Source organism: Polypterus senegalus, chromosome 5 (assembly GCF_016835505.1).
Source record: "Polypterus senegalus isolate Bchr_013 chromosome 5, ASM1683550v1, whole genome shotgun sequence".
Lineage (NCBI taxonomy): Eukaryota > Metazoa > Chordata > Cladistia > Polypteriformes > Polypteridae > Polypterus > Polypterus senegalus.
The window spans coordinates 106,317,303-106,343,714 of record NC_053158.1 but is presented as its reverse complement, the minus strand read 5'-3'; the positions used below and the strand labels follow the sequence as shown (position 1 = coordinate 106,343,714).

At 37.8% G+C, this 26,412-nt stretch overlaps 1 protein-coding gene across 1 annotated transcript in view; it reads left to right on the top strand.

Moving 5' to 3' along the window:
• Positions 1–26,412, top strand: part of acad11 (acyl-CoA dehydrogenase family, member 11) — a 559,410-nt gene that overhangs the window by 29,794 nt on the left and 503,204 nt on the right. The window contains 5 exon segments of the mRNA XM_039754106.1: positions 8,155–8,280; positions 8,807–8,968; positions 11,510–11,674; positions 11,767–11,908; positions 24,819–24,940. Of these exon segments, the coding sequence (XP_039610040.1) occupies positions 8,155–8,280; positions 8,807–8,968; positions 11,510–11,674; positions 11,767–11,908; positions 24,819–24,940 (717 nt within the window).

The window sequence follows — 26,412 nt, the reverse complement described above, 5'->3', positions numbered from 1 at the left end:
TCCCAAACACAGCACCCCCTGGCGGTACCTGCGGGACCCAACAGGGCTGCCCCCAACTCCAATTCCCAGGGAGCCCTGTGGGAAACCGAGGCACTACACCAGCCTAGGGGGCCGGCCGTCTAGCGTCCAGGGGGAGATATTCCACTGTCCAGGGCTGCTCCCCCTGGATACAGTGTGAAGGGGCGTCCCGGCTGGGCATGGACGGCAGGCACCTTTCACACTCCCCTTAGCTATGACATAATTCTGCATCCTTTCACATAACTGCTGGAAGCAGGCCTGTAAAGTGTTTTGTGGAAATGATGAAGATCCGCCACTGAAGCTGCAATTAATTTTTCCGTACTGTTGTAACAATGACCTTGTAAAAGTCACATAGTGAAATGTTTGGAAACTTTGCTGGAGGCTGCAGTACCATTGATTCATGATATACCAACTCTTTGTGGAAAAGCACAGAAAAGTGCACAGAGGCATCATCCTACATGAGGTGAACATAACACCATGACTAATTGTTTGGACACCATGTGCTTGCTGCAACATCTGTAGTGTCTCAGTTGTCCACCAAGAAGCTAGCACGATTTAATATTGTTGCTCAAAATGAATGCTTTTGGTTTTGCTCATGTGTTATGTTCACCTTACCTTTAAACTTTAGAAAACACAACAACATTTGACCATGTGTGAGCTTGATAGAGTTATTATATTTGTACATGTAACCAATATTTGGATTTCAGCCATTGCAGCATCATACAACTGACACTCTTGGAAGTAATTAAGTAATTACAGGAAAGAGTATCTGTAATCTGAAAGGACTAGATGTATTTTGGATTTTGGAATATTTAGATATTCATGAGGAAATATTGTGGACACACCCTTGATTAAGAATGGAAATGCAGCCAAACCAACTAAATGATGTCTCATTCATATAATAATTCATATCACCGAGTTGTTATTTTGTAGTGAGCTCTTCATGATTAAAGGAAAGGAAGACATGTGAGCCAGAGAATGAAGTTAAAAAAAAACAGTTTATTAAAATGAGAGATTTTAAACCAGAAAGGCAAGTATGGTGAGGGACAAAATGCTTCCTGAAGATATAGCTAACTGAAATATGTACAGTTTTCCTCACTGTTTTGGCTGTGGGGAATGCCTTCATCCAGCTACTTTGGCTCAGTTCATTGGAATTGCCATTACTGTATATGTGGAAAACTAAAGCAGAGTCTTTCTTTGTCCACTCTATCTCATAACGTTCACATGATCACACTACCTCGCTCACTTCTCTCGCATCTCACTCCTCTCGCATCTCACTCCAGATGAGTCTTTTATCTCTGTGCTTTTTGTTTGAGCCAGGTGCTAATTCCCCACCCATCGATCCTGCTGGGTGGTCCTAATTTCTATTGCCAGTTTGCAGTATTATGTTCTTTATTCCATCTTGGTGCTGCATCACCGCATTCATGGTCGTCATTGCAGAGTCAGTACATTATAATGTGCGTTGACATGAAAAACATATTTAACCTCAAAAGTGATTTATATGATATATAGACTTTGTTTTAGTTCTCTTTTAAGAGGGCCAGTGCTCCGTATTTGCACTGAAGGACTTTGTTATTTTTGGCTACCTTTTGTCACTTCTTATAGAACTGGCCACGAATATCTCGGCCAACCTTCACTGCATCATGCCCACTGTGGTGGAAGCCATTAACCAACTGACAAAAAAGCTACACTCAGTTGTTGTGTGTACATTATGTACATGAATATAACATAACATGTTTTTCCCAGCATAAATAGGCAATTTGAAGAATTGTCCATTATTCCTGACATAATCTGAACATTTTACCACACTCCTATTTGCAATAAGAGCACCTAGTGAGAATGAAGCTGCTTTTGTTAACCATAAGCAGGGGCATTCCATTAATTTACAGAGCACAGAGGAGAGGTGTTACGATCTAAGATTCCTTTAAGCAGTGTAACCATTTTTACAGTACTATGCAGCACTTCTGAACTGCTGTACATTTGTCACTTCATGGGAGAAGACGCTCAATATATTTCATTGCTTAGCAACACGTGATGTTTCATGGAGGTACCCAATCGCCTAAACCCATCAATGATTAATAGTGTTTCATTTCCTCACGGCACTTGATGCTTTGCAGGATACCCCACCCCCCAAGTGTCTAAGCTTCATGGCCTACAAATTTTCAAGATTTATAAAAAATAACCCGCATAGAAATGTTTACACACCAGGTTTTATAAATCAGGTTTTTTTTTAATAAAAGAAGTTGGTGCTGACAAAAAATTTCAGATGTTGGAGCATTTTGGATTACAGATAGACAACCTGCATTTTGAATATATTGTAATGTAAATTGGTTACAGATTGACTCACAGTATAATGCAACTTGTTGTTAATCAACTGATGTGCATATATGGCATGATTCCCTGTATCAGCCTGTATTGTCAGTTTCAGTCGTATTCCACATGTAGTGGATGGCTAGAAAATGTGTAGTGTTTTGAAGTATTTTATGTAACATTCTTACTTATATAATTAGTATTGCATTCAAAAATCTCAAATACAGTGGAACCTTGGTTTGTGAGCATAATTCGTTCCGGAAACGTGCTTGCAGTCCAACGCACTCGTATATCAAAGTGAATTTCCCCATAAGAAATAATGGAAACTCGGATGATTCATTCCACAACAGAAAACTATTCATATAAAAATGATTAATACAAAATATAAAGTAAAAATACATAAAACAAATTAACCTGCACTTTACCTTTAAAAAGAATCATGGCTGGTGTGAGTGAGTTTCTAAACTCTTGTGGGATTCCACCCAACGGAATGACACACGGAAGAGCGTCTCAAAGCAATCGCAGACTCCCAGCGCTGTAGCAGTTCGCCGTATAAGCATATCCAAAAAGATCGCAGACATGCTGTAAGCGCCTGCCGTCGATTTGTGATACAAGGAGCATTATAAAGATCCCACTACAATAAATAACCGCTCTGTTGCTGTTTCAAGCTGAATAAAGCTGGTGTTGTTAAAGTACTGAGACACAGCTTTGTGTTTTGGGGCGCAAGACGGAGTCTCGCACTTCACAGCACACACACACAGTCACAATGCTGTAGTAAACAGTATACGCTCGTACGGCTGTTGACTATATGATTGAGGCACGCAGATTCAGATGGAAAATAGAAGACGATTGGCAGAGAGAAAGACACACACACACAGGCGCGCGATCGAGATAAGGAGAGAGACACGCGAGCGAGTGAGATAGATAAGGAGAGAGAGACGCACACACGAGAGAACAATCTGCTCAGTTGTGATCACATGATGCTCAGCAGACAAAGTGTATCCATACTACAGTACTTGTATTACAAGACATCGTTCATTTATCAATTCAAAATTTATTTAAAAATTTAGCTCGTCTTCCAAAACACTCGCAAACCAAGTTACTCGCAAACCGAGGTTCCACTGTACTGGGCTTTGTTATTTTCTACCAGCCATATTGATCTCTGTTTCCATCTCAGTTACAAACAATTTATAGACATAATTTTGTACCTGCAGGCCCTAAAAGATATCAAAAATCAGAATACAGATTCTACGGTGTTCTGACAGGTGTGACCATGAAAATCATGGGGGCTTAGGAAGAACAGGGCTCTTAGGCTTGAATCAGTGTGCAGACCCCACCTAGCTGTATTGAGGGAAACAAAGAAAAACAAGCATGTAGTGTTCAGGTTAGGGGCAGTGAGACTTGAATAGCCCATCATAAGAACAGTAAACCCATAATGATTAGAGCAAGAGCAGGTAATAAGAGTATGGATGGGCACAAAACAACAGAGATAACATCTGAGATTAAGAACAATATATACATTATCTAAACCTGTTTATCCAGAGCAGAATCGCAGGAACCAGGAGCCTACCCAAGCAGGTTTGCATGCAAGGCAGGAAAAATCCCTGGTGTGCAATATGTATGATATGACTGATGTTAAGAACAAACAGAATATTTTATTTCAACTATCTGTTTTGTGAGAGAAACATTGAAAAAATGGGGACAGATATTTTAAAACATAATTCTGCTACTGGATTATTTTCACAATATCAGGTATTTTGAGCTGTGAATATCAACTAAAAAATATATAAATTAATAAATATAGAATAAATACAAAAACACATTAGTATGCTTAGCTTTTCATCACTTGGCAGACTCTCTTCGCCTACTTACCTGGAGTTCAGTGGAGACATTGCCAGCTCAGGAATTTTACATGGTTTGTATCGCTTCATTGTTAAATGACGTTTTAAAGCAAAAGTGACTGGTCAGCAACAATATGCTGATCTTTTATGTTGACTGTCAGTCTCTCGATCAGTGCAGTTTTATTTTCAAAAATCGGGAATGATCTCCCCTAGGCTTTCTTGTGTAATCAGATATGGGGATGGATATTTGAGGAGTAAACCGCAAGACAATGATTATATTATGTACATTAAAGAACCATCACAACAAATCAAATTAATTTATTCAATAATTATTATAAAAGTAAAGTTGAATAAACCGGACTCTGCAGCTGCATGATTAAAAATAAATTGAGTATGTGTTCAGGTACCACTTCCGATTAATGGATTTGGCCCAATAGTTAAAACAGATCAACAATTCTGGTGTTATAACCACATGCCAAATTTCATCCATCTATCTAGTTGTGTTTTTGAGTTATTGTGTTTACACACACACAGATAATTCCAAAAAATTGTATTTTCTGACTCCAGGAGGTCTAAAACGTCAAGGTTTATCAAAATGTTGAGGTAGAATTTTTTTCATGATTACTATACTTCGTATACTTTGTGTGCAAAGTGGCAGGTGAATTACTGTCAACAAAAAGCAGGCACCTGAGAAATAAACTGAAACGTTACTCACTCGTGATGTTTCTGTCCATACGGTAAAGTTTTTGTTGACCAGCACATTCCGATTTCAGGCATTTGAATTTCATGCTGATGTAGAACAAGCGCAAAGAAAGGCGGCATGTAAATTGCTATGTATTTCACACATTTTATGTACCCGTATGCAGCTTGCTCTGTCACTGCAAATGCTGGGTGAACACCTGCTCTCCATCACCACCTACTGTTCACTGGATGAATATGTGCAGTCAGCTCGTCGTGGATGACTTTCAGTTTTAGAGTTAAAGATTATAAGGGCTAAAAACTAATGGCAAGAATATTCATTCAAAAACGAAAACTAAAATTATTTTTAGTAAATTATTAATTTATTTCAGTTAGTCTTTCAAGCTACTCTAATAGTTTCATTTAGTTTTAGTTGTTCATTTTGGCTTTGTTAATTATTTTATTTCAGTTTACGAAAATTTTTTTAATAATAGTTTCAGTTTTGATTTTAGTTTTCGTTAACTATAATAACCTTGCCTGGGACAAGGCACAAGTCCATAGCAGGGCAAACATACATACACTGTAACAACAACAACAACATTTATTTATATAGTCCATTTTCATACAAAAATTAGCTCAAAGTGCTTTACATAATGAAGAAAAGAAAAATAAAAGACACAATAAGAAATTAAAATAAGACAACATTATTTAACATATGACTCTAAATTGGCCCTAGTGTGTGCTTGGTGTGTGGGTGTGTTTGTGTGTGTCCTGCGGTGGGTTGGCACCCTGCCCAGGATTAATTCCTGCCTTATGCCCTGTGTTGGCTGGGATTGGCTCCAGCAGACCCCCGTGACCCTGTGTTCGGATTCAGCGGGTTGGATAATGGATGGATGGATAGTTAACATAGAAAAGGAGTAAGGTCTGATGGCCAGGGTGGATAGAAAAAACAAAAAAAAAAAAAACTCCAGACAACTGGAGAAAAAAATAAAATCTGCAGGGGTTCCAGGCCACGGGACTGCCCAGTCCCCTCTGTAGGCCACTTTAGCAGTACCAGTTCAACTTAGTTTAATCATGTTGAAGTTTATTAAGCTCAGGACAGATGTTTTAGCATAGGCGAAGTGGTAATTCAGAACTGTCATTCCTACCTCACAACGCCAGGCTTTACATGGAGTTTGCATTTTCTCCCTGTGTATTTACGGGATTGATAGGTATCAGTATCTGTGAAATCATTCACTCAACAATTTTTTGGTCAGTCCTTTCATTATCATATCCTCATGCAAGAGCAATCCGTAATGCATTAAAAAATTAATTGGTTTGGGGTACTTCAGTCTGCTCTATAAGATACTCTGCCCTTTTTATTTTATGTCTTTTTTTTTATTGTGCATGCGTAAGACATGCCACTGAAAAGGTGGCTTGACTCTTTTAAAAATCTAAGGCTTTTATTAACAATGCAATGTAGTGTAATCTATTCAGTTCAGAATTCTTGTTATTTTCAAAAAGTACACTGAAACTCTTGTGTACGCTCTCACTCAACCTGAATCTTGCATCATGGGCTATGTAAAATAACAACACAGGTGAAATGGGCTGGGATATAGAGTTTGATGTTGGTTTGTCATAATGATGGCCATTGCAAGCAGACAAACAAACAGGAAACGTATCCTTACCTTTAAAAAATAGGATCAAGTATCTCTGATAAAATGTATTATTTCCAGACTACTATTGTTGACTTCCATGTTTCTAAGGCATGCTTGTAACATGTTCTCTTAAATCAAAACCTTTGCTCCTTCAAAATGGACATGTTCAGCAAACTTGAAGGTTTGTCTTTATAAAGCGCTAGAGTGGGCTAATTATTTTTTTTAATTATGAAATATGCTTCGCTTTAGAACACAGTGTCATGTGGCAAACTCATATGTACCATGATTGTGAAGAAATAAACTTTAAAAATAAAAAACTTATCCTTTATGGTACAGAGACTTGAGTTAACTACCATTTTAAACTAAATTCTATTGAACATTTCCATCAGCATTAATGTGGACAGCCTAGAGGTTTAAATTTCATTGTCTGTATGTTCCAAACTAAAGTGATGTTAAAGTTATAGAAAGTGTTATGAGACCCTGGCATTTGAGACCCTACAACCACTGATGCCTAGACATGCTGGTGCACCATAGCCACTGACCTGTTCATCTCTGGGACTTTTAAATTGCACACCTCTATAACCTTCCACCCTACATCATTCTGCCAGTTTCAACACCATCTGGAGAAATCAACAGAGCAGAGATAAAATTCTATATCTATCTGTATTGGCTTTTATTGTGTGTTTCCTGGCAGGGCCTGAATGTGGATTTGTATGCTGAAAGATTATTTAATACATGCAAAGTATCAACTTATTATTTATATTGTGATTGCTTTTTTTTATTATTATACTTGTTTTGTCGCCATTGTGGTTATGAGGTGGCAACTTTTCCATACTGCATTTCCTAGCATTGAACCTGGTGTACCTGTGGAGCTAACACTCCCTGCTGGAAGACATTTAACCTCTCATGCTGCAGAACCAACTCAGCTGGGCAGAATATCTGACTCCAATTTCATTAAACAGATCCCAGTTGACACTAGGTCAGATAAGCCTGGGCATGGCCATAGGAAGCGTTTTAGTGACAGTCTCAAAGCTACCCTATCTAAGGTTGGCTCTGTGACAGTACCTAGGAGATACTAGGTATGGAACATGTCTTTTAGTGAACCATAATTCATAAGGCAGCATTTCACTTGAGATGAGGTAGATAAACCACATTAACTAAAGGGCTAAGAGGAGAACCCAGATTTGTAAAACCAGCTCCTAAATGGAATTTTCAGCCCTGACTGTCCAAAGATTTTTGACTCAAGCACTGGACTCCTGCTGACCGTGAAAGACAGAGAGGTCTTCTTATATATTATTTGTTCTCTTCAATCTTTTAAATATCTGCATGTGTTAGTCTGCATTTATTGCTTTCCTATTTTCAGAAGAATCCTATTTTTAATTGTCTCAAAATCCTGAGGAAAGAGTGTTCATCAGTACTTTAGAAATCTTCAGGCAATCAGATTTTTAATTGCATCCATTAGTTTTTCTTCAGTTAATATTACTGAATTGTTTACAATCACATTTTTCAAGCTTTATTTAGTAAATTTTTTAAAAATAAAAATGTATTTATTGTTTATTAGTTTCTAAAGCTTTACAAAAGTATTTGTTATGTGGGATTTTGGTTGGTGAGACCCATATATCATACATAATGGTGTGAATTAATTCACAAAATCTTATGTTTTTTGACAGATTGACAGAGAATATCGTGTACAGAAAGCCTTATTTTCTGTTGGGTTTCCTGTACCTCAACCTCTTGTGTACTGTGATGATGTTTCAGTCATTGGAACTGAGTTTTATATAATGGAGCACGTAGAGGTAGATATCAGTGTTATCAGTGAAATACTATTGTCTTTTACTCCTATGTGTTTCTAATAATTTGTTACTTTTTAATTTAATATTTGTGTTATACTGTGTTTAATATGCTTATTTGTCTTAAGACTAACATCCTGAACTGTTAAGGCTGTATGTGGAGTGTATGTTAAACTAGTTTGTCACTGCATTTTTTTTTCATTTATTGTGCACCTTTTTTTTCTTTGATATATTTTAGTCACATTCCAGACCTTTTCAGTTGTGCCTTTCAAACTGAATTGTTTATGACAACTAGAAGTTGGTTATCAATTTCATTTCAATGAAAAATTTGTTGTTGAAACAGCTTGTATGTTTTTTTTCGTGGAAATGATCACATTTGCCAATTTTGTCCTTAAATACCATGGTTGTCTTAATATGGTCAACAGAATTGAATGAAGAGTCGCTGATTGTGTGAAAAAGTGCTAATCATGGGGGGCTAGAATTGGAGGAGATCAGAAATCATTGTTCTTAACAAGATTATAATTTGTTTTAGGGACGCATTTTCCGGGACTTGCGGCTACCAGATACAAGTCCTGCTGAACGGGCTGCCTTGTATATAGCTGCCGTTGAAACTCTGGCAAGGTTACACTCTTTGGACTTGAATTCTCTGGACCTCCAAAATTATGGAAAAGGAGAGGGGTACTGTAAAAGACAAGTATGACCATTTGGAAGTTTTATTTTTTGTCTTTATTTTAGCAGTAACAAATATGAAGAATAACTAACATTAAACTTACAGTGCATCCAGAAAGTATTCACAGCGCATCACTTTTTCCACATTTTTATGTTACAGCCTTATTCCAAAATGGATTAAATTCATTTTTTTCCTCAGAATTCTCCACACAACACCCCATAATGACAACGTGAAAAAAGTTTACTTGAGGTTTTTGCAAATGTATTAAAAAAAACTGAGAAATCCCATGTACATAAGTATTCACAGCCTTTGCTCAATACTTTGTCGATGCACTTTTTGCAGCAATTACAGCCTCAAGTCTTTTTGAATATGATGCCACAAGCTTGGCACACCTATCCTTGGCCAGTTTCGCCCATTCCTCTTTGCAGCACCTCTCAAGCTCCATCAGGTTGGATGGGAAGCGTTGGTGCACAGGCATTTTAAGATCTCTCCAGAGATGTTCAATTGGATTCAAGTCTGGGCTCTGGCTGGGCCACTCAAGACATTCACAGAGTTGTCCTGAAGCCACTCCTTTCATATCTTGGCTGTGTGCTTAGGCTTGAAAGATGAACCGTCGCCCAAGTCTGAGGTCAAAGAGCTCTCTGGAGCAGGTTTTCATCCAGGATGTCTCTGTACATTGCTGCAATCATCTTTCCCTTTATCCTGACTAGTCTCCCAGTTCCTGCCACTGAAAAACATCCCCACAACATGATGCTGCCACCACCATGCTTCACTGTAGGGGATGGTATTGGCCTGGTGATGAGCGGTGCCTGGTTTCCTCCAAACGTGACGCCTGGTATTCACACCAAAGAGTTCAATCTTTGTCTCATCAGACCAGAGAATTTTGTTTCTCATGTACTGAGAGTCCTTCAGGTGCCATTTGGCAAACTCCAGGTGGGCTGCCATGTGCCTTTTATTAAGGAGTGGCTTCCATCTGGCCACTCTACCATACAGGCCTGATTGGTGGATTGCTGCAGAGATGGTTGTCCTTCTAGAAGGTTCTCCTTTCTCCACAGAGGACCTCTGTAGTTCTGACAGAGTGAACATCTGGTTCTTGGTCACCTCCCTGACTAAGGCCCTTCTCCCCTGATCGCTCAGTTTAGATGGCCGGCCAGCTCTAGGAAGAGTCCTGGTGGTTTCGAACTTCTTCCACTTACGGATTTTGGAGGCTACTATGCTCATTGGGACCTTCAAAGCAGCAGAAATTTTTATTTAACCTTGCCCATATTTGTGCCTTGAGACAATCCTGTCTCGGAGGTCTGCAGACAATTCCTTTGACTTCATGCTTGGTTTGTGCTCTAACATGAACTGTCAACTGTGGGACCTTATATAGACAGGTGTGTGCCTTTCCAAATCATGTCCAATCAACTGAATTTACTACAGGTGGACTCCAATTAAGCTGCAGAAACATCTCAAGGATGATCAGGGGAAGCAGGATGCACCTAAGCTCAATTTTGAGCTTCATGGCAAATGCTGTGAATACTTTTGTACATGTGCTTTCTCAATTTTTTTTATTTTTAATAAATGTACAAAAATCTCAAGTAAACTTTTTTCACAGTGTCATTATGGGGTGTTGTGTGTAGGATTCTGAGGAAAAAAATGAATTTAATCCATTTTGGAATAAGGCTGTAATATAACAAAATGTGGAAAAAGTGATGCGCTGTGAATACTTTCCGGATGCACTGTATAACATTTACCCAGCTGTAATGTATTTCTTTTTATTTCTACTGACGATGGAAAGCTTGGTCTAACTATGTTAAGGTCATTCCACTGTTTTATTCACTGGTCTTTTAGTTTGGAGGAATGATGTGTAGGATACACTATAACAGACTACATATGAGAATGCTGAATTTTGAACGTTCAGAATTAGCAACTAATTTTCTCCCATACTATGCACTAGCAATTACATAGATTTGATGGTAAGATTGTATCATAAATCTTTATTTTTCTAATACACTAAATCAGAAGTGGAAGGCACAGGTGATGGCCAAGGTAATGTTTTGTGCCCTAGATGCCAAATGATTTTTTAAATTAGCCTCTTATGTCTGAAACTGTTTTGTATATTGTAAAAACCTCTGAATGTTCACTGGAATTGATGACATATATTTAATCCACCCATGTATCAAAATCGTGCACTCCAGAGAGCCAAATCTAATTCCTGAAACAATGGCTACCACCCTGGTATGTCTATCACAGGTTACTTTCTAATATATACCCACAACTAATAAACCAGGACAGTTCAGGGTTGCTAGCTAACCCAACAGCAGGCATAGACTGTTGGAGCAGCCTGAATTAACAGTTAGGCTTTGATCCCAGATCAAGGAGATGTAAGGTGATGCTCTATCTTCTGTGCCACTTGCCACCCTGTAGTGTTTATAATGTGTTTAATAAATATAGGTTTACGTTGATATATCTTATTTTCTGTTAATTCTTTTATTAATTATTTAATTGTTTGTTAAAATTAAATTTACATTATATGGTTTTTATTTTTTAACTGTTTCTTTTTTTTATGTTTCACTGTTGTAGGTATTAACATGGACAAAGCAATATAATGCAGCGGCTCATGCTGAAATTCCTTCTATGAATAAGCTGTCAGACTGGTTGAGTAATAATGTGCCCTCAGATGATAACGTTGTAACTCTGGTTCATGGAGATTTTCGTTTGGATAACATAATATTTCATCCCTATGAGGTATGTTCCATTTTTTAGTTCAGATGGCTAATGAACAATTAAGTTTTTTTCTAGTGTCAAATTTGAAATTAGAGTATCTTTTTGTTTTATAGGCTCGGGTTTTAGCAGTACTTGACTGGGAACTTTCTACCACTGGTCACCCAGTTGTAGATCTGGGCTATTTCCTATTGCCCTTCAGTTTGCCTAAAACTATTGAGGCTTTTGGCACATTAGGATCCTTGCAAGGAGTTGAAGGTATGTGTAGTACATATGTATAATAAAATTAATATTATTTTTCTATTAATTAATTTGAAAAAAGAAAAAAAAAGACAGGCAGTTGAAGTAGGTGTTTTCCTCAGTTACACTAGCCATAGACATTTTCATGTCTATAAAACTACAGTGGATTTGAAAATATACAGATGTGTTTTGTTGTAATCATAGCCAGATGTCTTTAACCCGGTGTCAAAACTGAGGATATAGCATCTAATACTTTAAATCTATGAATAGTCCAAGGAGTGCTGCCTACCTTAAGTATTATACAGCACTTGTAATGCTCCAAGCCTGCTTCTTCTTTGGTCACTGGGTCTATTACCATATAATCTTAATTAAAATGATCTCTGAAATATTTTTCTATCAAAGTTATCAATACAAACATGATGAATACTATGACTTCCCTACTTAAGATATCATCATAGCTTTCTGCCATAAATGACAAAATAGTGTACGGTACGTTTATTAAAAGCCCACTTGTTTTACAAAAACACCTTTGCAAACCTTAGTGGTAAATTGGCACAGAGACTTAGCACTGCTGCCTCCAAGTTTCAGAGACCAAAGGTCATGTTCAAGCTTGGCTACAATCTGTGTTGAATAGCATATTTTATTTATTTCTTCCAGTACTCCTAATTCTTTCTACACCTATGTGCATGTTTTGTTAGTGGGTGTCTCTAAACTAGTGCTATATTCTGTCCAGTTCAATTTAGTTTATGTTTGTATAGTGCCACACTGAGTGCAGGTACACAACACTGTGACAGCTTCTCGGATAAAATCCAAATGCAAACTTTACAAGTTACTCATTGCATAATAAAGACAGAAATTTGTGTAAACAGACCGGAAGGCAAATTAGTTTGAAAGTGATTAACATAAATGGAACCCAGCATCATCCTTCCTTCATCAATTGTTGGGTAAACTTTAGGTATGTACTGCAAACATGTATCTATTACTCCTTTACTCCTATATAATACAATACCTGAACAAAGGCTTCTTTTGGTGTTAATTATATTTACAAAGAATCTGAAAAGTGCCTCTTCCTCTCTGTGCATCATAACATATTAAGAGCCTGTGATACACTGATAAAATTACTTATGAATATGAAGGATTGACAGGCCTTAAGCTAAAGTATGCAATATCAAGAGAAATGTCTTATTTAAGCCACTAGTAACCGATCCAAAGTGTTTTTTTTTTTTTAATTGATCACATAACACAGATAAATAAACACTTTACTGATGCTTTGTAAGTATGGTTATCACCATAAAATGCCTTTTATTCATATCTTGTTACATAACAGTATATGAATAATAGTTGCATTTTTGCAGTACCTAAACTAATGGCTGTTTGACAGTGAAAGAGATAAAAACAAAAACTCTAGTCAGTAGCATCCTTGGAGAAAATAAACTTTTGTCCATGGGCAGTTATAACTATCCATCCAGCCATCCATTTTCCAAGCCACTGAATCCGAACACAGGGTCAGGGGGGTCTGCTGGAGCCAATCCCAGCCAACACAGTGTACGAGGCAGGAACCAATCCCGGGCAGGGCGCCAACCCACCGCAGGGCACACACACACACACCCACACCAAGCACACACTAGGGATAATTTAGAATTGCCAGTCCACCTAACCTGCATGTCTTTGAACTGTGGATGGAAACCGGACCACCCAGAGGAAACCCATGCAGACATGGGGAGAACATGCAAACTCTATGCAGGGAGGGCCCGGGAAGCGAACCCGGGTCTCTTTACTGCAAGGCATCAGCGCTACCACTGCGCCACCGTGCCACCCCAGTTATAACTAACAAAGTCAAAAAACAAAGCCAGTCCTGGAAACTGTATTTTAAGCAGTTCAACAAAGGTACAGTGGTGCTTGATAGTTTGTGAACCCTTTAGAATTTTCTATATTTCTGCATAAATATGACCTAAAACATCATCACATTTTCATTCAAGTCCTAAAAGTAGATAAAGAGAAACCAGTTAAACAAATGAGACAAAAATATTATACTTGGTCATTTATTTATTGAGGAAAATGATCGAATATTACATATTTGTGAGTGGCAAAAGCATATGAACCTCTAGGATTAACAGTTAGTTTGAAGGTGAAATTAGAGTCAGGTGTTTTCAATCAATGGGATGACAATCAGGTGTGAGTGGGCACCTTTTGTTATTTAAAGAACAGGGATCTATCAAAGTCTGCTCTTCACAACACTTGTTTTTGGAAGTGTATCATGGCACGAACAAAGGAGATTTCTTTTTTTTTTTTTTTTTTTTTTATTTATTAATTTTATTACAATCAATACATAGCAATCAAGTTTTACAAAAAAGAATTATGCTAAGAACAGATCGATCCCCACCCTTGAGAGAGAGAGCAAGCCAAACGGTTTAAAATTTAAGGCTTTTAAAAATACCTAAATCAACAAATTCTCTGTGCTTTATAAACTCATTTCAAAATATTACTGATTAGATCCTGCCATGTTTTGAAAAAGTCTGCACAGATCCTCTAACTGAGTATTTGATTTTTCCAATTTTAAATAATATAACACATCAGTTTCCCACTGACTTAAAAGAGGAGAGTTTGGGTTCTTCCAGTTTATCAGAATAAGTCTGCGTGCCAACAGTGTAGTGAATGCAATCACAATTTGTTTGTCCTTCTCCACTTTAAGACCCTCTGGAAGAACCCCAAACACAGCTGTTAATGGGTTAGGAGGGATTGTGAGTCCAAGACTGTCTGAGAGGTAATTAAAAATTTTTGTCCAGAATAATGTTAATTTGGTGCAGGCCCAGAACATGTGACCTAGTGAGGCTGGGGCTTGGTTGCAACGTTCAGGTTGGATCATGCCCTGGAAACATTTTGGAGAGTTTTAGTGAGACAGATGTGCTCGATATATAATTTTGAGTTGTATAATTGTATGCTTTGCATATGGAGCTTGAGTGAATTCTCTGCATTGCTACTTTCCACTCCTTTTCTGATATATTAATTGAGAGGTCATTTTCCCAGTGTCCTCTTGGATCTTTGAAAGGAAGGGATTGTAAAAGGATTTTATATATTGTAGAGATGGAGTCTAACTCCTTGAAATTGAGCAATAATTTTTCCAGCGTGGATGAGGGTGCAAGATGAGGAAAATCTGGAAGGTTCTGTTTAACAAAGTTCCTGATTTGAAGATAGTGAAAGAAATTTGTAGCTGGAATGTTAAATTTGGAATGTAATTGTTCATAGGATGCAAAGGCGTTGTCTATATAAAGATCTCTAAGCAAGTTAATTCCAAATTTTTCCAGATATTAAAACTGCATATGTTTGTGAGGGTTGAAAGAGGTGGTTCTTTTGCAGGGGTGCCACAGAAAGAAGCTTCTCCGTCTTAAAATGCTTTCTACATTGGTTCCAGATTCTAAGTGAGTGGAGCACAATTGGGTTATTAGTGTATTGCCGATAGCGTGTGTTTATTGGAGCACAAAGCAAGGAATACAAAGAAGTACTGCAGGATTTTACTTCTATTGCGGTCCATGCCTGTGTATGTTCTTCTATTTGTGTCCAGGTTCTTATCGACTGTATATTTGCGCCCAGTAATAAAACTGGAAGTTAGGTAGAGCCATGCCGCCTTCTGCCTTTTGTCTTTGTAGGGTCGCTCTTTTGATGCGTGGATGTTTAGAATTCCAAATAAATGAGGTTATTGTTGAATCTAATTGCTTAAAGAACGATTTATTAATGTATATTGGTATGTTTTGAAATAAAAAGGAGCTTAGGAAGAATATTCATCTTAACAGTGTTAATTCTTCCAGCTAGTGTGAGATGAAGGGTTGACCATCTATGCAAGTCTTGTTTAATTTTTTCCATGCAGACGCACGAAATTTTGTTGATAAAGAGCTTTATGTTTACTTGTGATGTTTACCCCGAGGTATTTAAACTGTTCTGCAATGATAAAAGGAAGGGTGTCTAATCTAATATTATATGCTTGCGAATTCACGGAAAGAGTACACTTTTATTCAGATTAATTCTGAGACCAGAGAGCTTTTGAAATTCTGTGAGTGCTGCTAAGACTGCAGGCACAGAATTTTCTGGGTCCGATATATACAGTACCATGTCATCTGCATATAATGAGATTTTCTGTTCCAGTCCTTCTCTGCTAATCCCCTTTATCTGATCAGTATTTCGACAATGTATTGCCAGTGGTTCAATGGCAATTGCAAACAGCAGTGGTGACAAAGGGCATCCTTGTCTTGTGCCACGTTCTAGTTTAAAGTAGTCTGAGCAAATGTTATTGATGCAAACTGAAGCTTCTGGGTTAGTATACAGTAATTTAATCCATGCACAAATGTTGGGCCAAACCCAAACTTCTCCAAAATAGTAAAAGGTATTTCCATTCAATCATGTCGAATGCTTTTCTGCATCCAATGATAATAATATTTCTGGGGTGTTTGATTTAGTTGGTGAGTATATTACATTAAACAGGCGTCGAAGATTTGAAGATAAGTGTCGGCCCCTAATAAATCCAGTTTGGTCTTGTGATATTACTGAGGGAGCACTTTCTCCATCCTTCTAGCTATGATTTTAGAGAGTATTTTAACGTCGTTATTCAGAAGTGAAATTGGTCTGTATGATGCACATTGTAATAAGTCCTTATTTTGTTTTGGAAAGACAGTGATTAGTGCTTGGCGAAAGGTTTGTGGAAGAGATTGGTTATCTCTGGCTTCTGTAAATGTTGCTAATAGGAGGGAGCTAGCTGAGCGGAGAATTTCTTGTAAAACTCTGCAGGGTAGCCATCAGGGCCTGCTGCTTTTCCACCTTGGAGTGACTTTATAGCATCCAGTAATTCTGATAATGACAGAGGTTTATCGAGTCCTCCACACTAAAAGCGTCAATTTGTGGTATCTGTAATTTATCCAGAAATGCATTAGATTGTATATTGTCTTCTTTAAACTCAGTAGTATATAGGGATTTATAGTAGTCTCTAAAAGTGTACATTATATTTTTGTGTTCGATGATTTTATCTCCATTAGTGTTAGTAATTACGAGATTGCGTTGCGTACATCTTGCTTGTGAATTTGTTGCTAAAAGCTTATTAGCTTTCTCTCCATGTTCATAATAATGATGTCTGGATTTGTAAATTAGTTGTTCGGTTTCTTTAGTTGTCAAGAGGTTTAATTCTGAATGTAGAGCCTGCCTCCTCTTATGTAGAGTCTCGCTTGGTAGTCTGGCATGTTCTTCATCTATTTTAGTAATTTCGCTTTTTATCTCTGCTACTTTCTTGCGGATTTATTTCTGTGGGAAAGATATGAGATAATCTGTCCTCTTAAGAAGGCCTTAAGAGTTTCCCAGAGTATTCCTGCAGAGATCTCAGGGGATGTATTTGTCTCTAGAAAGAATTCAATTTGTTTGGATATAAATTCAGTACAATTCTCGTCAGCTAATAGAAGCGGATTGAGGCCATCTGCGGGGTGAGTGTATGGGGCTTAGTAATTTCAGCTCCAAGATCATCGGAGCATGGTCTGAAATAACAATAGCATCGTATTTACAAGATTTAATCTTAGGCAAGAAGTTATTATCTATAAAGAAGTAATCAATCCTTGAGTAGCAATGATGTACTGGTGAGTAGAAAGAATATGTTCTTGAATTTGGGTTTAAAACCTCCAGGGATCTGATAAGTTGTGATCAGTTATAAACTTTGTAATTATCTTTGCGGTGTTAGTTGCGTTCCCCTGTGGAGGAACTCTTATCTAAAAGTGGATTTAGAACACAATTAAAGTCCCCAGCCATTATAAGTTTATGAGTGTTCAGATTGGGAATGGATGCAAATAAATTTTGTATAAATTCCTTATCATCAACATTAGGTGCATAAACATTTATCAAAATCATTTTACAGTTAGATAAGTCTCCCATGACCATCACATATCTCCCTTCAGGATCCAATACTACATCTGATGCTACAAATGGTACTGTTCTATGTATGAGAATTCCCACCCCTCTAGTTTTCTTTGTAAAACTAGAATGGAACATTTGGCCAGTCCAGTCTTTTGCAGCGGAACTGATCCTTACTTAGTAAGTGGGTTTCCTGTAAAAATACTATTTTAGCATTTAGACCTGTTAGGTGAGAAAGTACTTTCTTTCTCTTTAATTCGTGATTCAGGCCTTTAACATTCCAGCTTACGAAGTTAACTGTCCCATCATGGAGACACTGATTCTGAGTTTTTGGTGTCATATTATAGTCTTAACTGGAAGTGAAATAGTTTAGGTCTTAATTTCCTATTCCCCCAAGAGTTGTTGCCATGCAGCTTATTATTACGTTGATAGTTATAATTATAAAGATTGAGATGATAGATTAGATATAGATCAAGCCTGCTCTCTTTCTCTTCCCCTTAACCCCCACCCTCCCTTTTTGCCTCCCCAGGTGAGGCTAAAACCCACTTCATGCAGTCCCAGTCCTCTGACATACCCAGAGACAGAGCACGTCCAAAGCACATCAAGCCCCATGCAGTGGGCTTTAAGGTTAAAAGATAGAGATATCTGTTACCAATATAGTCTTTAAAAGAGGAAAAAGAAAAAAAGAATTTTGCACTTAATATATATATATATATATATATATATATATATATATATATATATATATATATATATATATATATATATATATATATATATATATATATATATAATCTTCATCAATTTTAGTGCATTAAGATGATATCCCCAGATAATAAACCCAGGTGATGGTGTTAAAGATGTGTCCAAAACAAGCATAACAAGTCTTAATGCAGTAATAGCAATAACAGCAAACCAAGGGTATGATATTGAACAGTCTCATTTAGGGTACACATGAAATAATTAGAAAAGAAAAAGAGGAGGAAAACGTAATTAAGCACAATAAAACATAAACATTTAGCCCTAGTAATACTAAGTAATGATAAGTAATAAGTAATAATAATAATAATAATAATAATAATAAGAATATGAGAATATATGCTGATAAAAACCCGTATTTTAAAACAAATAGATCAGACAGTAGATTATTAATCCTAGCTTTATCATTTACCGCCATGACTCACAATTATGTATCAGAATAGTCCCGGGATCAGCTTTCTTAACTCATTTTCTGCCTCCTCCTTGCTAGCGAAAACATAGAAATGACCCTGCCATTCCACTTTCAGTTTTGCGGATACAGGAGGCCGTATTTGACATTGGCTTGCCGTAGCAGCTGTTTAATATTATAGAAGGCGCGCGTTTATAGCTGTTGCTGGAGAGAAGTCAGGGAAGACGAATGTGGCAATCTTCATATATAATATCTTCCTTTTTTCCTGAGGAGTTCCATCACCTCTAACTTAAATGATAATCGTTCAAAAGAACTATAAAAGATCTTGGTCGGGGTCTGACGGTGTTTGATCAGCGACGCTGTAAGCCGCTGCTATCTCAGATTCTGCTTTAAAGTCGCCCCCGATTATTTTAGAAAAAGTTCAGTTGCGAATTTCACGGGTTTAAACTTTCTCGATTCTCCGGCAGGCCTTCAATTCTGACATTATACCTTCTATTCCCATCTTCTAAAGCAGCCAGTCTGTCTCCAAGTTTTTCTCCGAGTTTTTACATTCCGAACTGACATTTACTGCTCTTTCCTCGGCACTGGCAGCTAGATGTTCGGCTATTTCGATCCGATTCGTGAATGTCTCACTAAGATGCTCCAATCGATCAGCAAGCGTGCTCAGTTTAGCGAGTTTTTCTCAATGCGCTCTTCGATTTTACCCAGCACCTGTCGAAGTTCAAGTTGTACCTCTTGGCGCAGCCTTTCATTTGCCTGTTGGAATTCCTGTCGCAGCCTTTCATTTGCCTGTTGGATTTCCTGTCGCAGACATTCATTGGCCTGTTTCATCTCCTGTTTCAGTCTCTCAAGTGCCTTTGCCGTTGCTTTCTCATTAGCCTTCTCGCTTTTCTTTATATCTTGCGTGAGCTCAGCGAGCAACACTTTCAGTTCAGATAGCTCAAATGTGCCTTCTTGTACCGTAGATGAAGCAGCAGACTCTGCTGAAGCGGTGTCCCGCTGCTCCAGTCCCGCGTGATTACGTAACTGAAGCCGCGGACCTCCCGGCCTTTTCCAGTTTCAGGTAATCCTCTCCAATCGGCGAGCTATCCACATCTGCACTCACGATCGCACCTTCGCTCCCCTTTTCGCTCTCAGCCGGCGACGATGTAGCGGACCGTGGTCCCGAGGAGTCTGTACTTTCGCCCATCTGATCCAGGTCTGTCTCTGAGAGGCCGTATCTCGAACTAGGGCTTGCTGATCGCAGCTTGGATGTAGCTTTAGTCTTTGATTCTTTCGGACCCCTTCTTGTTGGCCATGTTTATATGTGTTTACATATACTGTAGCGGTCCCTCTCGGGTTGAATAAATACAGGATATCTCAGAATAATAAGCAAATAATATGAAAAATAGCACCACTGCTAGCGGAGCTCCACTTCAGACGTCCATCTCTCGCATCGGACGAGACCAGTTTGTGTACCCTTTAGAATTTTCTATATTTCTGCATAAATATGACCTAAAACATCATCACATTTTCATTCAAGTCCAAAAAGTAGATAAAGAGAAACCAGTTAAACAAATGAGACAAAAATATTATACTTGGTCATTTATTTATTGAGGAAAATGATTGAATATTACATATTTGTGAGTGGCAAAAGCATATGAACCTCTAGGATTAACAGTTAGTTTGAAGGTGAAATTAGAGTCAGGTGTTTTCAATCAATGGGATGACAATCAGGTGTGAGTGGGCACCTTTTGTTATTTAAAGAATAGGGATCTATCAAAGTCTGCTCTTCACAACACTTGTTTTTGGAAGTGTATCATGGCACGAACAAAGGAGATTTCTGAGGACCTCAGAAAAAGAGTTGTTGATGCTCATTAGGCTGGAAAAGGTTACAAAACCATCTCTAAAGAGTTTGGACTCCACCAATCCACAGTCAGACAAATTGTGTACCAATAGAGGAAATTTAAGACCATTGTTACCCTCCCCAGGAGTGGTCTACCAACAAAGATCACTCCAAGAGCAAGGCGTGTAATAGTCTGCGAGGTCACAAAGGATCCCAGGGTAACTTCTAAGCAACTGAAGGCCTCTCTCACATTGGCTAATGTTCATGTTCATGAGTCCACCATCAGGAGAACACTGAACAACAATGGTGTGCCATGGCAGGGTTGCAAGGAGAAAGCCACTGCTCTCTAAAAAAAAATTGCTGCTCGTCTGCAGTTTGCTAAAGATCACATGAACAAACCAGAAGGCTATTGGAAGAATGTTTTGTGGACGGATGAGATCAAAATAGAACTTTTTGGTGTAAATGAAAAGCGTTATGTTTGGAGAAAGGAAAACGGCATTCCAGCATTAGAACCTTATCCCATCTGTGAAACATGGTAGTGGTAGTATCATGGTTTGGGCCTGTTAGCTGAATCTGGGCCAGGACGGCTTCCCTTCATTGATGGAACAATGAATTCTGAATTATATCAGAGAATTCTAAAGGAAAATGTCAGGATATCTGTCCATGAACTGAATCTCAACAGAAGGTGGGTCATGCAGCAAGACAACGACCCTAAGTACGCAAGTCGTTCTACCAATGAATGGTTAAAGAAGAATAAAGTTAATGTTTTGGAATGGTCAAGTCAAAGTCCTGACCTTAATCCAATCGGAATGTTGTGGAAGGACCTGAAGCGAGCAGTTAATGTGAGAAAACCCACCAACATCCCAGAGTTGAAGCTGTTCTGTACGGAGGAATGGGCTAAAATTCCTCCAAGCTGATGTGCAGGAATGATCAAAAGTTACCGGAAACGTTTAGTTGCAGTTATTGCTGAAAAGTGGGGTCACACCAGATACTGAAAGCAAAGGTTCACATACTTTTGCCACTCACAAATATGTAATTATATATATATTATATAATATGTCCTTAATAAATAAATGACCAAGTATAATATTTTTGTCTCATTTGTTTAACTGGTTTCTCTTTATCTACTTTTAGGACTTGAGTGAAAATCCGATGGATTTTTTAGGTCATATTTATGCAGAAATATAGAAAATTCTAAAGGGTTCACAAACTTTCAAGCACCACTGTAAATGGTAAACTGTTAGAAGGTTAAAAATACATTTTAGATTACCAAAAACTGAAAAATAATGTAATTTCCAGAGTTATACAAAAAGGGTTTCTGCATCAATATAAGTTAATTAAATCTTGAAAGCTGAAATAATCAGTTCCTACAGGTTTCCCAACTTTTGCTGATTAACCCTCTGTCTATATAAAAAAACATTGTTAGAACAAACTGTGTTGTAGGGCTGTCAAAGTATACAATAATTAGACTTGAAATGCTAAATTAACTAACTAATTAGTTGAATATTGAAACAAGTAAATACCTGAAAGTATGTGAAAAGTTTATTGTATGTTTGTACTTAACATTCCTTTGTATGCTTCATCATCCATCCATCCATCCATTATCCAACCGGCTATATCCTAACTACAGGGTCATGGGGGGGTCTGCTGGAGCCAATCCCAGCCAACACAGGGTGCAAGGCAGGAAACAAACACTGGGCAGGGTACCAGCCCAACGCAGATGCTTCATCATTATTATTAATATTTCTGCTGTTTTGCTAGTGGTACATCTGATATAGCTTTCTTTTGGAAAACACATCCCTTACACAAATAGGATTTTCTGTGCAAAGAAACTGAAATGATTAAAGAGAAAAGTGGAAAATTCACATGTCTGTAATGCATATATGAAATCCGTGCAAAATCACTTATGGTTATTTAAACACATTGTTTGAATGTGAAACACATGCAAAGGAGTGAGGGCATAGGATGCACATTGAGAGTTGCCTTCAAAGATGGGAAGTATAAAATTGGACATGAGTCGAACAAACTATCTTGAAATGACAAAGCCTGAGAAACAGGCTTTACAAGAACATGCTCAGGAGAGGGAAGGCTAGATAAGAGATTTTGAGACACATGGCAAGAGATATAAAATATTTTTAAATCTGTTGTATTACCTGTTTTTGTCAGGTGAAGTGGCTAGTAAAATATATAACCTTAATATTTATGTTTCATTACGCCTTTGTTTTAAGAATTATACAGGCAATTAACAAAGATAGACAGGCCATTATAAATTAAAAAAGTGTAAATCCTTTCTTTAGAGAAATGGCAAAAGGTGTCAGTGAGTACAGTCTGCTACATCATCAAAAGGAACTTGGAGACTGCAGGAACCTCTGAAAGGAACAGCTGTAGAAAACCCAAAGTCACAACAGAATCGGAAGACAAGTTTCTCAGAGTGAACAACTTGAGTGACAGGCGTGATAGGAGTGATAGATGTGTCAAAGCTCCAGTATCTGGGATTCCCATCCTGATTTAGTAACTGTGTATGACTGTTAATGGAGAATTTTCATGATTTCTCTATGTTCGTGTTCTTGGAAATTAGGATATTTGGCAAAAATCATTGTTTTACAAGTTAATAAGTGTGGGTGTACATGTGATTGTGTCCTGGAGTGGACTAAAATCCCATTCAGGGCATGTAGTACTGCCATATAAATTTATTTTGTGTTTTTTCTTTTGTCACTCTATTGTGTGTTTGCCAATGTGAACCTTGCCTCTGACTGAGCAAATATAGAAAACAGTGTAAGACCTAAGATGGGCATATTGGGTATATGTCAATAGGGAGGTCCTTTGTGAGGTATGGGTCTGTTGCAGTGATTTCCAGGAAGGTGCTATTGAAACAGATGTGGATGTATTGTTAAAGAAAATTTAAATTGTGAAAAGGCAAAGAAGAGCAAAAACAGAGCCCAAGCTTTATAGTGGAGATTACAGGAATTAACTATTCAAAGCCAGAAAAGAGACTGCCTCAGTGAATCACCAATGCCTTACATAGTTTGGAGGTGGCCACCTTATACTGAAAGAAGTGGATAGGATGGTTAAGAGGATTGAGAATGAGTGAGCAATAATAATCCTTTAGTCTGGGATAAAAAGGATAGCATGTCTGAAGTCTTGGAAATGATATGGGATATTTTATTTTATGAAAAGACTAAATTGTGTGGACATTGTGGGATATTTTGAGTTCATGATTTTTCAAGTTATTTGTATACAGTATATGTTGGGAAATGGGGTGAGTGGTTACGGAATCGGAATATTGTTGTTGAATTTGTGTGATTTGTATATAGTTGATTTATTACATTTTGATTCTCCACACTGGTTCTCTGGGTCATTTTTTTAGGTATCATTTTATGTAATCTGTCTGCGCCGCAGGAAGGGGTCCAAAGGCTGTTCGGGGTTGACATACAATCTGTATCTAACACATCGCTATAAATGTGGTGAATCATAACTGTTTCAACTGCTACAGGCTGGTTTCTGTCTTGTGTTTACTTCTGACAGAACAGGCAACAAATTCATTATGATCCTATGATGCATTAAGAAAATGGTGGATAAATTAACAAATATTAAATGGAGCTATAAAACCCCCAAATTGATTGATGGCTTGGATGCTTATAAATTGTGTGTTTGATTTAACCATACAATCTTTTTTTGTTTTCTAAACCATGTTTTACATTATGTGTTAGAAGGAAGCCTCTGTGCCAGTGGCAGAATACCAGTTAGGCAAAGGTAAGTAAAATGGTGCTTTATTAAAAGCACAACAAACTACCCAAGGTGTATATTATAAAGTAAGGGTAGTATTTAGGATTAGCATAATACCAATAAGTTAAAGAAATTAATACTAACATAAAGTTTTGAATTTAATTTCCTTTTTTTTTAAATGACATTCCATGAATAGTATTAATGCTTTAGTTTAGACTGTAGGTTGAATATTTATTTTTGCTTTATAATTCCAATACGTGTTGTAAATTACAATAGTAAACTCATGAATATTATGTTTAAAAAAAATCTCATCTTTTCATCAACAGGTGTTCCAGCACCAGCTGAAATCATTTCTATTTACTGTCGCTGTCGACATCAAGTTCCTTCATTGATAACATGGCACTTTTTTCAAGCTCTTGCCCTTTTTAAGATGGCTGGAATTGCCCAGGTAGGCTCTCTTTTGAGATTCAGAGTTCAGTATGCTATGGATCTCACTTGTGTTTAAGGAAGAACATTTGCGATTTGTGGCAACCAATAGAACTGAGTAATGTAACAAAATCAGCAATTATGCTGAATAACATTACCCAATATAATAAGCACTGTAATTTTAATGAGAACAGTACTTTCATTTGTATTTAGTTAGCATCATTATAGCAGCCATAAATATCTGTCTATTAAAAATGTATTGACAATAGTAGGCAACAGATTTTATTTTGCTTTTCTCTTTTCACTCAAAAAAGCTGTAGTTTTGTATTTGAAAAACTGGTGAAGTGCACTCCCAGCCCATAGGTACCAGTTCCTCAATAATTCTGAATTAAAAATCTAAAAATACCACACAGCCTACATACAGTGGGTATGGAAAGTATTCAGACCCCCTTCAATTTTTCACTCTTTGTTATATTGCAGCCATTTGCTAAAATGATTTAAATTATTTTTTTTCCTCATTAAAAACAGCACCCCATATTGACAGACAAAAAAAAAGATTTTTTTAAATTGTTGCAGATTTATTAAAAAAAGAAAAACTGAAATATCACATGGTCCTAAGTATTCAGACCCTTTGCTCAGTATTTAGTAGAAGCACCCTTTTGAGCTAATACAGCCATGAGTCTTCTTGGGAAAGATGCAACAAGTTTTTCACACCTGGATTTGGGGATCATCTGCCATTCCTCCTTGCAGATCCTCTCCAGTTCTGTCAGGTTGGATGGTAAACGTTGGTGGACAGCCATTTTTAGGTCTCTCCGGAGATGCTCAATTGGGTTTAAGTAAGGGCTCTGGCTGGGCCATTCAAGTACAGTCACAGAGGTGTTGTGAAGCCATTCCTTCGTTATTTTAGCTGTGTGCTTAGGATCATTGTCTTGTTGGAAGGTAAACCTTCAGCCCAGTCTGAGGTCCTTAGCACTCTGGAGAAGGTTTTTGTCCAGGATGTCCCTGTACTTGGCCGCATTCATGTTTCCCTCGATTGCAACCTGTCGTCCTGTCCCTGCAGGTGAAAAACACCCCCACAGCATGATGCTGCCACCACCATGCTTCACTGTGGGGACTGTATTGGACAAGTGATGAGCAGTGCCTGGTTGTCTCCACACATACCGCTTAGAATTAAGGCCAAAAAGTTCTATCTTGGTCTCATTAGACCAGAGAATCTTATTTCTTACCAGAGAAATCTCAGAGTCCTTCAGGTGTCTTCTAGCAAACTCCATGCGGGCTGTCATGTGTCTTGCCTCTCCTCAGTGTGTGGAGACAACTGGCCACTGCTCATCACTTGTCCAATACAGTCCCCACAGTGAAGCATGGCGGTGGCAGCATCATGCTGTGGGGGTGTTTTCAGCTGCAGGGACAGGACGACTGGTTGCAATCGAGGGAAAGATGAATGCGGCCAAGTACAGGGATATCCTGGACAAAAACCTTCTCCAGAGTGCTAAG